Source organism: Paroedura picta, chromosome 3 (genome assembly GCF_049243985.1).
Source record: "Paroedura picta isolate Pp20150507F chromosome 3, Ppicta_v3.0, whole genome shotgun sequence".
NCBI lineage: Eukaryota > Metazoa > Chordata > Lepidosauria > Squamata > Gekkonidae > Paroedura > Paroedura picta.
In genome coordinates this window covers 171,368,773-171,382,729 of record NC_135371.1, presented here as the reverse complement: position 1 = coordinate 171,382,729, position 13,957 = coordinate 171,368,773, and the positions used below count along the sequence as shown (strand labels likewise).

The 13,957-nt window shown below is 48.7% G+C and overlaps 1 protein-coding gene across 2 annotated transcripts in view; it reads left to right on the top strand.

The window, feature by feature from the left end:
* Positions 1-6,349: 6,349 nt before the first annotated feature.
* Positions 6,350-13,957, top strand: part of LOC143833571 (non-structural maintenance of chromosomes element 3 homolog) — a 9,418-nt gene continuing 1,810 nt past the window's right edge. Inside the window, exons 1-10 of one of the 2 annotated variants that reach the window (XM_077329543.1) lie at positions 6,350-6,671; positions 6,942-6,999; positions 7,268-7,375; positions 8,767-8,830; positions 9,535-9,611; positions 9,945-10,039; positions 11,137-11,216; positions 11,303-11,345; positions 11,482-11,544; positions 12,722-12,836. In XM_077329543.1, the coding sequence (XP_077185658.1) occupies positions 6,958-6,999; positions 7,268-7,375; positions 8,767-8,830; positions 9,535-9,611; positions 9,945-10,039; positions 11,137-11,216; positions 11,303-11,345; positions 11,482-11,544; positions 12,722-12,836 (687 nt within the window). In that variant the 5' untranslated portion in view covers positions 6,350-6,671; positions 6,942-6,957. The remainder of the gene's footprint in view (positions 6,672-6,941; positions 7,000-7,267; positions 7,376-8,766; positions 8,831-9,534; positions 9,612-9,944; positions 10,040-11,136; positions 11,217-11,302; positions 11,346-11,481; positions 11,545-12,721; positions 12,837-13,957) is intronic. The other variant, XM_077329544.1, reaches the window with a different exon arrangement.

The window sequence follows — 13,957 nt, the reverse complement described above, 5'->3', positions numbered from 1 at the left end:
GGCCAATTTCTGTCCTAGTTCCTGAAGCGGGAGTCCCTAACGTGGCACCTAAGGGTGCTGTAATGCCACCGGCACCTTTTCTGACGCCTACCAAATGAATTCTAGAGAGTGGGTGGGTTCAGGTGTCCCCACCAAGGCTTCCAGTTTTTAAAAAAATATTGTTTTGGCAGCCAAGGGTCTTAGAATCATAGAATCATAGAGTTGGGGCCATACAGGCCATCTAGTCCAACCCCCTGCTCAACACAGGATCAGCCCTAAGCATCCTAAAGCATCCAAGAAAAGTGTGCATCCAACCTTTGCTTGAAGACTGCCAGTGAGGGGGAGCTCACCACCTCCTTAGGCAGCCTATTCCACTGCTGAACTACTCTGACTATGAAGAATTTTTTCCTGATATCTAGCCTATATCGTTGTACTTGAAGTTTAAACCCATTACTGCGTATCCTCTCCTCTGCAGCCAATGGGAACAGCATCCTGCCCTCCTCCAAATGACAACCTTTCAAATACTTAAAGAGGGCTATCATGTCCCCTCTCAACCTCCTTTTCTCCAGGCTGAACATTCCCAAGTCCCTCAACCTTCATAGGGCTTGGTCCCTTGGCCCCAGATCATCCTTGTCACTCTCCTCTGTACCCTTTCAATTTTATCTACGTCCTTCTTGAAGTGAGGCCTCCAGAACTGCACACAGTACTCCAGGTGTGGTCTGAGCAGCGCCGTATACAATGGGACTATGACATCTTGTGATTTTGATGTGATGCCCCTGTTGATACAGCCCAAAATGGCATTAGCCTTTTTTACCGCTGCATCACACTGCCTGCTCATGTTTAGTTTACAGTCCACAAGTACCCCAAGGTCTCGTTCACACACAGTGTTACCTAGAAGCGTATCCCCCATCCAGTGGCACTCATTTTGTATCTGGCTCTGACCCCCCAGGACAGCCGTTCTGCATCTGTGCCCTGCACTGTCAAAATTCCAAAAATGCCTGTAGGCTTAAAAAGGTTGGGGACCCCAGACGTAGAGGTACAACCTATAACAGTGGAGCAGCACCGAAAATACGGACCTAGGGTTGCAAGGTCCATGGCTAGAAGTGGAGGTCCCCTGCCTTCTGGATGCCTCTTGGTCCCCCCAAACTTACCTTTACTTGGAATGCAACATGGTGATGTCATGCGGAAGCGATGTCAGAATGGTGGTGGCGATGCTCTTGTTTTGGGCAAAACTATGAAGCAAATTCTACTATAGAGTATTGTATATGTTGATGTCTCCAACATGTTGATGCAAAATAGTTCTGCTGATGGACAGTTCTTCCAGAGCTCTCCGCCCCCAATATTTCACAAGGTTGTCTGTTGCGGGGAGAGGAAGGGTAGGCCATTGTAAGCCGCTTTGAGACTCCCTTGGGTAGTAAAAAGCGGTATACACAAAAAAACTCTTTTGACTCGGGAAGAAATATAGTTAAATTTGACAAATCCTCAGTAGGCCGTCTCAATTTGCTTGGCAGAATACACATTCGCCAGGCTGTGGATGAAAGGAGTCGTATTTAACCAGTGAGGAAATGATTTTAGAACTTCTCCAAACCGCCAAGAACACAGTCCAAAGAATACGGTTTTTATGAGGACCGATCGTGTTATAGACAACTGGGCAAGCTTTTGAGTGCACCAGAATTATGCATCAGGCCCGATGTTCCAAATAAACGAAAAAAGTGGGTAAATGTTCCGTGGCATGTTTTTAAGGCACATGGCAGCATGTGGTGGATTTGTTAACAGGCAAAGCTCAAATCTCAGGTTTCTGCAGGGCAGAAGTTCTATGCAGGGTTAGCCAAACTGTGGCTCTCCAGATGTCCATGGACTACAATTCCCATGAGCCCCTAGGGGACATCTGGAGAGCCACAGTCTGGGACATTTTTATTATTTTTGCTTTTTTATGAGATAGCATTGCTAATATTACTTCAAGGGCAAGATGCAATTCACGCTTAACGGATGGAGGGAGTAATCTTCCAGCCTGCAGGGTGGGGAAAGAGTTCAGCTGGTATTTCCAGCAGCTTAAAACAGATGCTGGGTGATTTGGGTTCCAGCAAGCTCTCTGCCTCCACCCTGGGAACAGGACGGAAACTGGAAAGGGGCCATCTCAAGATGAAGACGAGAAACCGCTTCCATTTCTGGTTGGCAGCTCAACGACACGGTAAAGGGATATTTGGGAGTGGGTGAATACCGTGGTGATTTTTACCATGTGGTCTACCAAGGCGGGAGATTTCCCAAACATTACAATCTCCCTTGCCCGATGTTGTTGTCCGTTTCCTTGGCAGCGGTGTGGTCTAGGGCTGGAGTAGAAGAAAAACAATTTTAAAAATAAAAGCATCCTGATGTTTGCTGGGATGGTTCTCTCTTTTTTAAGGACAAAAGGCCAGAAGGTGGGGCTTCCCTCCCCGCCCCCAGCTTTGAGGACGAGTCTCTAAATAAAGTAAAAAGCCACAAGAAAGACCAGCCTGAAATAACCTTAGGAAAGTAGAGAGAGAGGTTTGCAAAACAAATTCATAAGTCCTGGCTATTTATAGGAGCATCTCTTGTTTTTTTGGTTTACAACTGATCATTGCCCGGGTTGAAAATAACATTCCTAAACCTCAACATCTCTTGCCTGAAGTCGTAATTGAGATGGTATTGCTTCTGCAGACTTGAAAGAATTGTAAAATTCGCACCCTTCCCCTGAATTAAAACCTATTTAGCACTAATTTAAAAAACCCACAGAAATTACAATGTCTTTTATGGGAACTGTACTGCTAAGGGATGCCAGCTTCCATGTGGGGCCTGGGGATCCCCTGGAAGTACAGCGCATTTCCGGACCTACCTCACAGGGAGGAGGGAGGGAGGAAGGGAAGGCAATCGTAGGCCACCTTGAGATGCCTTCAGGTGGTTCGAACAAACAGGACGTGTGCGTTGAATGGCTGCCAAGTTGCAGCTGACCGAGCAGCTGTTCTCATGGAGCAGTTCTCTCAGAGCTCTCTCAGCCCCACCAATCTCACCTGATGTCTGTTGCAGGGAGTGGAAGGGTAGGCAACTGTAAGCCACTTTGATACTCTTGACTAGTGGAAAGAAAGGTAAAGGTAAAGGTATCCCCTGTGCAAGCACCGGGTCATGTCTGACCCTTGGGGTGACGCCCTCTAGCGTTTTCATGGCAAACTCAATACGGGGTGGTTTGCCAGTGCCTTCCCCACTCATTACCGTTTACCCCCCAGGAAGCTGGGTACTCATTTTACCGACCTCGGGAGGATGGAAGGCTGAGTCAACCTTGAGCCGGCTGCTGGGATCGAACTCCCAGCCTCATGGGCAGAGCTTTCAGACAGCATTTCTGCTGCCTTATCACTCTGTGCCACAAGAGGCTCTAGTGGAAAGAAAGCAGGGTATAAAAACCATCTCCTCTTCATCTGGCAACCTGACCCCCTCCACTCCCCTAGAACTGGTAAACGTAGCACTGGCTCTAGCTTCATGTGGAAAGGGGCTGACCTGAAAGCAAACCCACATGAAAGTAACTTCATTGTCAACAACTTTATCATGTCCGGGAAGTGCAGTGAGCCCTAGACTGTGATGTGAAACCTCCAGGATTTGTTATAAAACGGAGGGACCAAGACTGAAAAAAGCATCAAGCAGGGGATTTGCACTCTGTGTCCTGGGATGCAGAGGCAAGGGACTCTTTAAGGATGGGTTTGTTCAACAGCCCTTCCGTTCCCTCGAAAGTGTTTTGGTTTCCACACGTCCAACAGTGGCTCTTTATTCCGGAGCCACCGCCTTGCAGCCTGCCTGCCAAGGGCCATGTCTTTCTCTGCTCTGAAACTGTCAATGCCTACCTCTCACTGGAAGGAGCGTGGGACGGACGGGGCTGCCAGTTTTAAGTTCAAACGCTCAACGTGCAGCCTGAACGATTCCACCCAAAGTCAGTATAGTCGTGATAAAATAAAACGACCCCCGACTTAAACCATTCCAGACAAAAGTGCCAGTAAGAACCTCAGAAGAGCCCTGCTGGATCGGACCAGGGGTCCATCTAGTCCAGCATCCCGTCTCACACAGGGGCCAGCCAGTTCCTCTGGAGGGCCAGCAACAGGACACAGAGGCTGAGGCCTTTATAGGAACATCAGAAGAGCCCTGCTGGATCAGACCAGGGGTCCATCTAGTCCAGCATCCCGTCTCACACAGGGGCCAGCCAGTTCCTCTGGAGGGCCAGCAACAGGGCAGAGAGACTGAGGATTTTATAGGAACAGAAGAGCCCTGCTGGATCAGACCAGGGGTCCATCTAGTCCAGCATCCCGTCTCACACACGGGCCAGCCAGTTCCTCTGGAGGGCCAGCAACAGGGCAGAGAGACCGAGGATTTTATAGGAACAGAAGAGCCCTGCTGGATCAGACCAGGGGTCCATCTAGTCCAGCATCCCGTCTCACACAGGGGCCAGCCAGTCCCTCTGGAGGGCCAGCAACAGGGCAGAGAGACCGAGGATTTTATAGGAACAGAAGAGCCCTGCTGGATCAGACCAGGGGTCCATCTAGTCCAGCATCCCGTCTCACACAGGGACCAGCCAGTTCCTCTGGAGGGCCAAGAATGGGGCAGAGAGGCCGAGGCCTTCATAAGAACATCAGCCCTGCTGGATGAGGCCAGTGGTCCCTCTAGTCCAGCATCCTGCCTCACCCTGCAGCCAAGCAGTTCTGGCAAGCCAACAAAGTCCCATTGAGGGCAAGGGACTTCCCTAATGTTTCCTCCCAACATTGCTCTATTTTATTTATGTTTATTTTTTATGTTTATATACCGCCCTTCCCTGAGGCTCATGGAACTGGAAGGAAAAACAGTACAAATAAAATGATAAATTAACAATAGCAATACAGCCATAACAGAAGAACAATAACGACACAAACATGCTGAAAACATGCATTTAACTGTAACATGCTGACGGCAAAACCAAAACACAGTGCAATGGTATACAAAATTGAAGAAAGTGTAATGTGCGTATGTGTCACAAATCAAGTGCCAACAATTTGGCCCGATTTCCATTCCACCATTCTTCTTCCACCATTCTTCTGATTTCCATTCCACCATTCTTCACAAGCAACCTGGGTAAGCTGTGAGATATAAATTCATCCAAGCAGGCTCCCAGGTTTGTTAAACTACAGGTTTAAACTACAGGTACAACGATATAGGCTAGATATCAGGAACATTCACGGGTGAATTTAAAAACAGGATGAAGCACAGGTAGATTTAAGAAGAGCATGAACCACACTTTTCCCAAGGTTTTGTTAGATTTGTGCTAAATTATCACCGGATCAAGCATGCTTTCCCTGCTTTCTCAGCCTGGAGAAAAGGAGGTTGAGAGGGGACATGATAGCCCTCTTTAAGTATTTGAAAGGTTGTCACTTGGAGGAGGGCAGGATGCTGTTTCCGTTGGCTGCAGAGGAGAGGACACGCAGTAATGGGTTTAAACTACAAGTACAACGATATAGGCTTGATATCAGGAAAAAAAATTTCTCAGTCAGAGAAGTTCAGCAGTGGAATAGGCTGCCTAAGGAGGTGGTGAGCTCCCCCTCACTGGCAGTCTTCAAGCAAAGGTTGGATACACACTTTTCTCGGATGCTTTAGGATGCTTAGGGCTGATCCTGCGTTGAGCAGGGGGTTGGACTAGATGGCCTCTGTGGCCCCTCCCAACTCTATGATTCTATGATTCTATCCCTGTTTTGCAATAACCTTCATACAGCAGCAGAGCATCCGTTCAGACATCTGCACATCACTTTTCCACACTGCAGATGCAAATTTGAAGGTCTGAAGCAGCAGAACACAGTTTGAGTCCGGTGGCATCTTGAAGAACTACAAGTTTCATTCTGGGGCTAAGATTCCATGTGCACGTGCACGGCAAGCGGAGAGCCCTGCTCCTTTCCCCTCCTGCACGGGAGACCTGCGCATCCTCCCATCCGCCCGCCTTGTTCTCAGGGCTGCAATGCTGCTGTTTGGAGGGTCTCCACCTGCTTCGTGAACGGGGCACGTCAGAACCAGGAGACACGGGTCTTTTACGGCACTCCGCTCCCCCTCCCCACTCCCGGGCTTTCGCTTCTCCAACTCCCCATCAGCGACTCTACAGAGAAACCGGCGAGATCAAAGCAGCCGCGGGGAGCGCGCGAGACTGCAGAGGGCGCACGCGGCAGGCCGCTGTTGCCGAGCAACAGCCGACCGTCCCCGGACAAAATGGCGCGCCCACCAAAGGGCGCATGCGTACATGGAAGCCTAGGCCAGGCGAACCGGGCGGAAGAACAGGCGCATGCGTAGAATTGTCTGGGGATCCTGAACGGTCGAAGGGGTTGATTCGAGTTTAGTGAAGACGCGGGTATTTTTGGGGGGTTGGGGGGGGGGCGTGAGTCGCTCTTTAAGACCACCAGTGCTGTCCCCAGAAGCATGTGGGGAGCGAGAGGAACCTAAGCAGAGCTCTTGGGCGGAAATCCAGCGGGTTCATCTTCCTCCCATCAGCATGCTGGGAGAAGTAGCACCTGTTGGACTTCTTCCTGTTTTCGTTAAAGGCCTAGGATCCCTTGCTGGTGCTGCTGCTGCTGCTGCTGTTGGGGTGCCAGTCTGAGTTTTTGGGTGCCCTAGGAATTCTGGAAATAGGTGGAGTTAGTGTATTTGTCAGGCAGAACTGCTGGACAGACGTTCAACAGGTACAGCTTTCCCACATTGCCATGCTGTAATAAGCGATGTTTGCCTGACCCGTGGATGTTAAAAAGCCAAGGAGCCTGTCAATGGGAAAAAGGGGTGGCAGGCAGAGAAGCTGGGGGATTGTAATCGAAAAAGTGTCCTCTGATTTAGGCTCTGCAAGGAGATGTTGTTCTTGGCAGGGGGGAGGTGGGGAGGTGTACAAGGACATAGATGTGAATCAGTCTTCCTGCTTGAGGATCTCTGCTGAAGCTTACTTTTCCTGCTCCTTACAGGCTTCCGAAAGGAGAGATGTCCCAGAAAAAGCGGACCAAAAGACCTGGGCCTTCCCAAGTATGTGAATTTCTTTATTTTTGTACGTGTTGACGTGGCGGGACTATGTGGGGAAAGAGGAAAGGGGGAAGAACACCTAGGTCTGAATTCACTCTTTCAAAATGTACTCAAACATAACGCCTTAGCACGGCCGCCCCTAACTTTTAAGTACAGAAATGCCTGATCATCTTATTTGGAAATGAACGTCTCCAACCCGGACAGCAATACAGAACTGGTCCGGGATCAGAGCGGAGAGCTCTTCTGAATTCTGCTCCCTGCCCTTTCCCAGGTGGAGCCCATGGACGTGGATGAGGAGTACACTCTGACCCAAACGCCGTCTTCCAGTCAGCTGCAGCGCAATGTCCAGCGGCGCCCGCCCAGTCAAATGGAGGCCAGGGTAAGAGAGCCTGAACTGACATTCCCCAGCCCCTCCTTGGAATCGCCCTGTTCTGCCTGGCTGTATCCCGGCTTCGAGGTCCTTTGCATCCCGAAACAAAAGCAAATGGTGTGCTTATTCCATCGGGCTCCGGGCCCTGTCTTCTTCTGGGGATAAGGTTCCATAAGAACTGTGAATATTAAGCTGATATGCCACAATATACCTTTGACATTTTTCAAAAATACATCTTTTTTCCAGGTGAGTTTGTATTTAAATTGTTTGCAATATACCCACATCAACCCATTATTTCTCCCCATTCCGCTTTTTCATTCAATGTATTCTGATATTGATCTCCATTTTCTGTTAATATTTGACATTGATCTGTTTTGTATCAAATATGTAAGTTTTGCCATTGGTGCATATTCCGTCGTTTTATTAGACCGTTCTGTAAGATCTGGTGAAGATTCTTTTTTTTTCCTTTTGGATGCATATGGCTGCAGTTACCACATATTTAATATTTAACTTCACTATATATTTTAATACTGTTTAGTTCCATATTTAATAATAAATATTTTGGGTCTATTGTAAATCCTATTTTCAATAACTTTTAGATTTCATCTTCACTTATAATCCAATATTTCTTTCCACTCTGGCAGGTCCACCATATGCGATAAAATGATGAATTCATTTCACAGCATTTCCAATATTTCCCATGATAGCTCTTATTGACCTTTACTGTATCTCTTGGGACTGTGTACCATCTATAGAACATTTTATATTACTTTTCTTTTGACCTTTAACGTTCTGTAAACTTCAGTTCATTGACCTACAATACCTCCATTATTATTATTATTATTATTATTATTATTATTATTATTATTATTATTATTATTCGATTTATTGCCCGCCACTCCCTTGCGGCTCATGGCGGGTTACAACATTCTAAAACCCCATAAAATCCATTAAAAATCCAATTAACACATCTACAGCCCAACAATTTTTAGTTAGCAAGCTAACCTGGCAAGAGCAGCTAGTCAACTACCCTTTCCCCTACTAGCAGGTGGAGAGGGGATATTGGTGGTACCCGTCTCTAATCCCAATCCCCAGGTCCCGGGGGGGGGCATAGATGTTAGCCTTGGCCTCAACCGTAAACCTGGCGAAAGAGCTCCGTCTTGCAGGCCCTGCGGAACGATGGAAGGGCCTGCAGGGCCCGCAGCTCTCCCGGGAGCTCGTTCCACCAGGCGGGGGCCAGGACTGAAAAGGCCCTGGCCCTGGTCGAGGCCAGGCATGCTTCCCTAGGGCTGGGAACGTGTTGCCCTTCTTCTCTCCCATTTCTGCGCTTTTTCCTTACTCCTACAGAACAGCCACATACACAAACCCTGAAGCCTGCTTGTGTTGTGTTCTCTTTTCAGGTGAACGAACTTGTACGGTTTCTGCTTGTCAAAGACCAAAAGAAAATCCCAATCAAAAGAGCAGGTGAGGTCAGAGATGCCATTTTGACCCCTTTGAAGAATTCCTTTAGAACTACTAACGTTCAGCTGGTAGAGTTGGGTTAAGCAAATGTGTTTGCATGATTCTTCTTCCAGTATTTGGTTTGGGGAAGCTCTTGAGACCTTTGGTCAAGGACAGAATGGAGGGGCAGAAAGGCGTGGGGATTAGAATCATAGAACCATAGAGTTGGAAAGGCATTTAGTCCCACCCCCTGATCAATGCAGGATCAGCCTCAAGCATCCAGGATAAGGATCCGTCCAGCCACTGCTTGAAGACCACCATCAGTGAGGGGGAGCTCACCACCTCCTTAAGCAGCCCATTCCACTGCTCAATTACTCTGACCGTGGAAATTTCCCCCCCTGATATCTAGCCAGTAATGTTCTACACATAATTTAAGCCCAGTACCGCAGGTCCTGCCCTCTGATGCCAACAGGAACCATTCGTACCCTCCTCCAAGGGACAGCCTTTCAAATGCTTCAAGAGAGCCATCCTGTCCCCTCTCAGCCTCCTCCAGGCTGAACCTTCCCAAGTCCCTCAGCCTTTCCTCCCCAGGCCCTGAATCATCCTCGTCTCTGCCCCCTCTCCATTTTGACCTTGGTCTGTTTTATTCTGAGGGCAGAGCTGTTCAGGTTTGGATGAGGAGGCCTGAAGATAACCGTGACACGCAAAGCTCTCTTGTCTCCTTGCAGATATTCTGAAACACCTCAAGGACTACAGAGATGTCTGCCCTGAACTCCTCAACCGAGCCAACCAGACACTTCAGCAGGTAAAGAGGGAGCCCCTCATTGGCTTGGGCGGTAGCATCAGCGATCCATTCCTTTCTACTCCTGAGCAGAGATGGTTCCAAGTGTGGCTGGGTGCAGAAAGCCGCTGCAGAATGGGATGAGTCCAAAACAATCCCCTCCACACACACACACACACGAGAATTGCTTGACCCCATGCTGGGGGTTCCCGGTAGCGTGCCCACCAATACCTTCCGCGATTTCCATTAAGCGTTTTTTGATCAAGTGGGCGGGGCAGATGTGGCTTTCCCCAGCAAGGGCCATCAGAGATTTGATTGGCTGAAAATAATTCTGTTTTCCTCCCCTGATTTCGGCAGGTGTTTGGGCTGGAACTGGTAGAAATCGACCCCAAGTCCCACGCCTTCATCCTCGTGAACAAGTTGGCTCCGCTGGAGAGAGAGAACTGTAAAGAGTAAGGAGACGAGGGAAAGTGGTTCGTCTTTGGCAATCCTGAACACTAACCAGGGCTTTTTGCAGCATTCGAGAATTTCCTGCAAGGTTTGGGCATGGGAGTGAAACGGCGCACTCTGATCTGGGGCGCCTTGTGCTCAGATTTGCTGCTTCCCATATGCTGAATCAACAGCATACTTGTGTCCTTCAGGGGATTGATGCAGGTGCAGGGGCATCTCCTCAAAAGCCCTACAAGGAGCATTAGCTCTGTGCCTCAGTTTCCCGCTTGTGTCCCATCTATATGAAGAATTGAGGTGTAGCTCCCCAAATCCCTTCCCCCACCACAGTGGCTCTCAACCTTCCTAATGCCGCGACCCTTTAATCCAGTTCCTCATGTGTTGGTGACCCCCAGCCATAAAACGATGCCAGTGTTCTTTCACAGAAATTAAACCAAAACTGACCAATGGCGTGAAGATCCATTGAGAGCCAGTTTGGTGTAGTGGTTAGGAGTGCGGACTTCTAATCTGGCATGCCGGGTTCGATTCTGCGCTCCCCCACATGCAACCAGCTGGGTGACCTTGGGCTCGCCACGGCACTGATAAAACTGTTCTGACCGAGCAGTGATATCAGGGCTCTCTCAGCCTCACCCACCTCACAGGGTGTCTGTTGTGGGGAGAGGAATGGGAAGGCGACTGTAAGCCGCTTTGAGCCTCCTTCGGGTAGGGAAAAGCGGCATATAAGAACCAACTCTTCTTCTTCTTCTTCTTGTTCATGATTGTATATAAATTGTTTTTTCCCCCGGGGTTTCTCAGTTCAGTTCTGCCTCTTGTCCCACCCTGCCGATCTCGCTCTTTTCTGCTGCTCCAGACCGATGAATGCTCTATCTCGATCTACCCTGCAAGGCCGTTGTCTGGATGGCACATTCCCCCCCCCCCCCGACCAAGCTGCTCACCCTGCCGTAAGCCCTGTGAAAGGGTCGTTCGACCCCCAAAGGGGTCCTAACCTCCAGGTTGAGAACCACTGCCTTAGGGTAACAGAAAAGGAGAGTGTAAAAACCTCTTCTTCTTCTGCTCTTCTTACTTTTGGATAAGGCGTACAACAGTCTTTTCTCTGTTGCAGGGATGAGAACATCCCCAAGATGGGTCTCCTCACCATCATTCTCAGCCTGATCTTCATGAAGGGCAACGTGGTCAAAGAGGGTGGGTGCCACACCTTTCCCCTGCTTGCTCCATTTCCCTCCTCGCCTCAGTCACCAACCCTCCTTTTTTGCTTTCTCTCCCTCCAGCTGCGGTTTGGGAGGTGCTGAGGAGGCTGCGAGTTGACCCTGGGTACGAGGGAAGCTGGGAGCCACAGAGTAGGGCAGATGGAACAGAATTGGGGACCAGAGGGGTGGGAACGGATCGCTCCTTGTCCTTCTGATGGTTATGCTCCCTGAAAGGAATCCTGTCCCCTTTTTCCTTTTAGGGAAAAGCACAAGATCTTTGGCGACGTGAAGAAACTCGTGACAGACGAATTTGTAAAGCAGAAGTGAGTGGCAGACAGGCAAAGCTTGGGGTCTGCATTCAGCTAATCTGAAAAAATATACCAAAAATACCCTATCGGTAATTTTCAGATATTCTTTCAGCAAGATATATCCAAAATGGCCAAGCCCATAAAATCCCAAAAATGTTCAGGATTTTTCAGGCTGCCAAATAGCCAAAGACATTTCAAGAGATTGCAGTCCCTTGAAATGCCTTCTGAGTGAACGTTGAACTTGGACAAGGCATTTAAAGGGACTGCAGGCCCTTTAAATGCCTTCGGACTTCTCTCCAAGCAGAAGCTGTGGCTTGGAGAAGGCATTTAAAAGAACCTGGATGACTTTAAACACCTCCCCTCCTTCCTTTAGAAATAATGGAGGATGGGGGCACTCTCTTTGGGGGCCTATAGAATTGGACATCTGGTCCAAATTTTCAACCTCAAGCTCCGGATTGATTCTCCATTATACTCCATTGATACCCCCGGATTGATTCTCCATTATACTCTATGGAGACCATTGACTTTAATGGTCGCCTTAGGGCAGGAATTCCCACCCTGGAGTCTATGGACCCCTCGGGGTCTACAGGAGCTCTGAAGGAGGTCCGTAGATACTCTGAAATGGCGTGGTGGAGGAGTCCAGGGTGTCAACTCAGCTCCTACTCTTCTTTCCAGTTTACATGAAGCAGAGTTGCCATAGTCAAGGCCAGGGGAGGGGAGGGAGCAAAGGGAGGGCAAAGGGTACAAGGAGTGATGTCACTTCCGGGGTGGGGGGCTTGGCCAACTGACATCATTTCTGGGACTTCTCAAAGTCTGGAAAATTATTTTAGGGTCTCCTCCATGATGTATAATGGAGTGGGGAGATTTCAGTTTTACCAAATCCAAATACCATACCAGTATTGAGATTTGGAAATCTTGGGAAATCCTGACATCTCCCGGGTTCCATATATCTCAGCCCAAAAAATACTGGTTTTGATTTTTTGCACACCCATAACCAGGGCCTTCTCTCAGCTCAGGGTACCCCCTTGTGGAGAGTCCAAGTTGCCTCTTCACATGCAGACCGCAAGCTGGTGGATTTGTTTTTCCTGCTCTGGGGGTGGTTTACGGAGCACCGGAAATTGTTCCTTAATCTTTCTGCCGCTGTGCAGGGGCGCGGCTCATGACGCTGACTGCACGGTTCCTTGTTTGCCAGGTACTTGGAGGTCAATCGCCTGCCCCACACAGAGCCCCCGGAGTTTGAATTCAGGTGGGGACCGCGGGCCGCCAAAGAGACCTCCAAGAAGCAGATCCTTCAGTTTGTGGCAAAGGTACCGTGAACCATCGGGGGTGTGGTCAAACCGGGAGAAGGATCTGAGCCTTGAGATTAAACGCTTCCAAAAGAAATGGGAATCGTAGGGTAGGAAGCCCCCTGATTATAAACACCCTGTGAAAAGTCTCGTAGAAGAATGCAGACATTCCTTAAAGGTAAAGGTATCCCCTGTGCAAGCACCGGGTCTTGTCTGACCCTTGGGGTGACGCCCTCTAGCGTTTTCTTGGCAGACTCAATACAGGGTGGTTTGCCAGTGCCTTCCCCAGTCGTTACCGTTTACCCCCCAGCAAGCTGGGTCCTCGTTTTACCGACCTCGGAAGGATGGAAGGCTGAGTCAACCTTGAGCCGGCTGCTGGGATCTAACTCCCAGGCTCATGGGCAAAGCTTTCAGACAGCATTTCTGGTGCCTTACCACTCTGCGCCACAAGACCGTCCTTAGAGCCTGAATTTATAGAACCCAATAGAAGGTATACACTATTTTACATGGTTATGCAATAACATCCAGCATACCCCATCCTGGGGGGGTGGACGGCTGCAGGGATGGGGGGAGGGATTATTCCGCCAATCTTGTTTTAGCCTCTTTTATCTTTCTTTTGTTGTTTGGGATGGGATGGGGTTTTATCATGTTTTATGAGGGGGGGGGTTATATTGTACCCTGCCACGAGTCCCCGGAGAGTGGTGAGCTAAACATCTAAGGAATAAATTGAACAGAAATCTATAAATTTTACAGATGCTTTTGGCAGATCCTGCATTGCACAGGGGGCTTGGCTAAATGCCCTGTGTGGCCCCTTCCAACTCCATGATTCTACACTACTGCGCATCAATATTTGTTTGTTTGTTTGCTTGTTCTTTGATTTATATACTGCTGCTCTCAAAGACTCGCAGCGGTTTACAGTAAAATAGTAAAAACACAGAACCCTTAAAATCCCAAACACATTAAAAGATGGCTATTTGTTGTACTATTGTACATACAAAAACACATTTCCATGTATCATACATCAGTTGACAATGGATTAAGTCACAAATCCTGATCTCTGTTGTGATGGTTTGCATTGTAAATAATTAAGGCTAGAGAGTTGGAAATCACACAAATTGCTTGAAGCTAAGACAGAGAAGAAA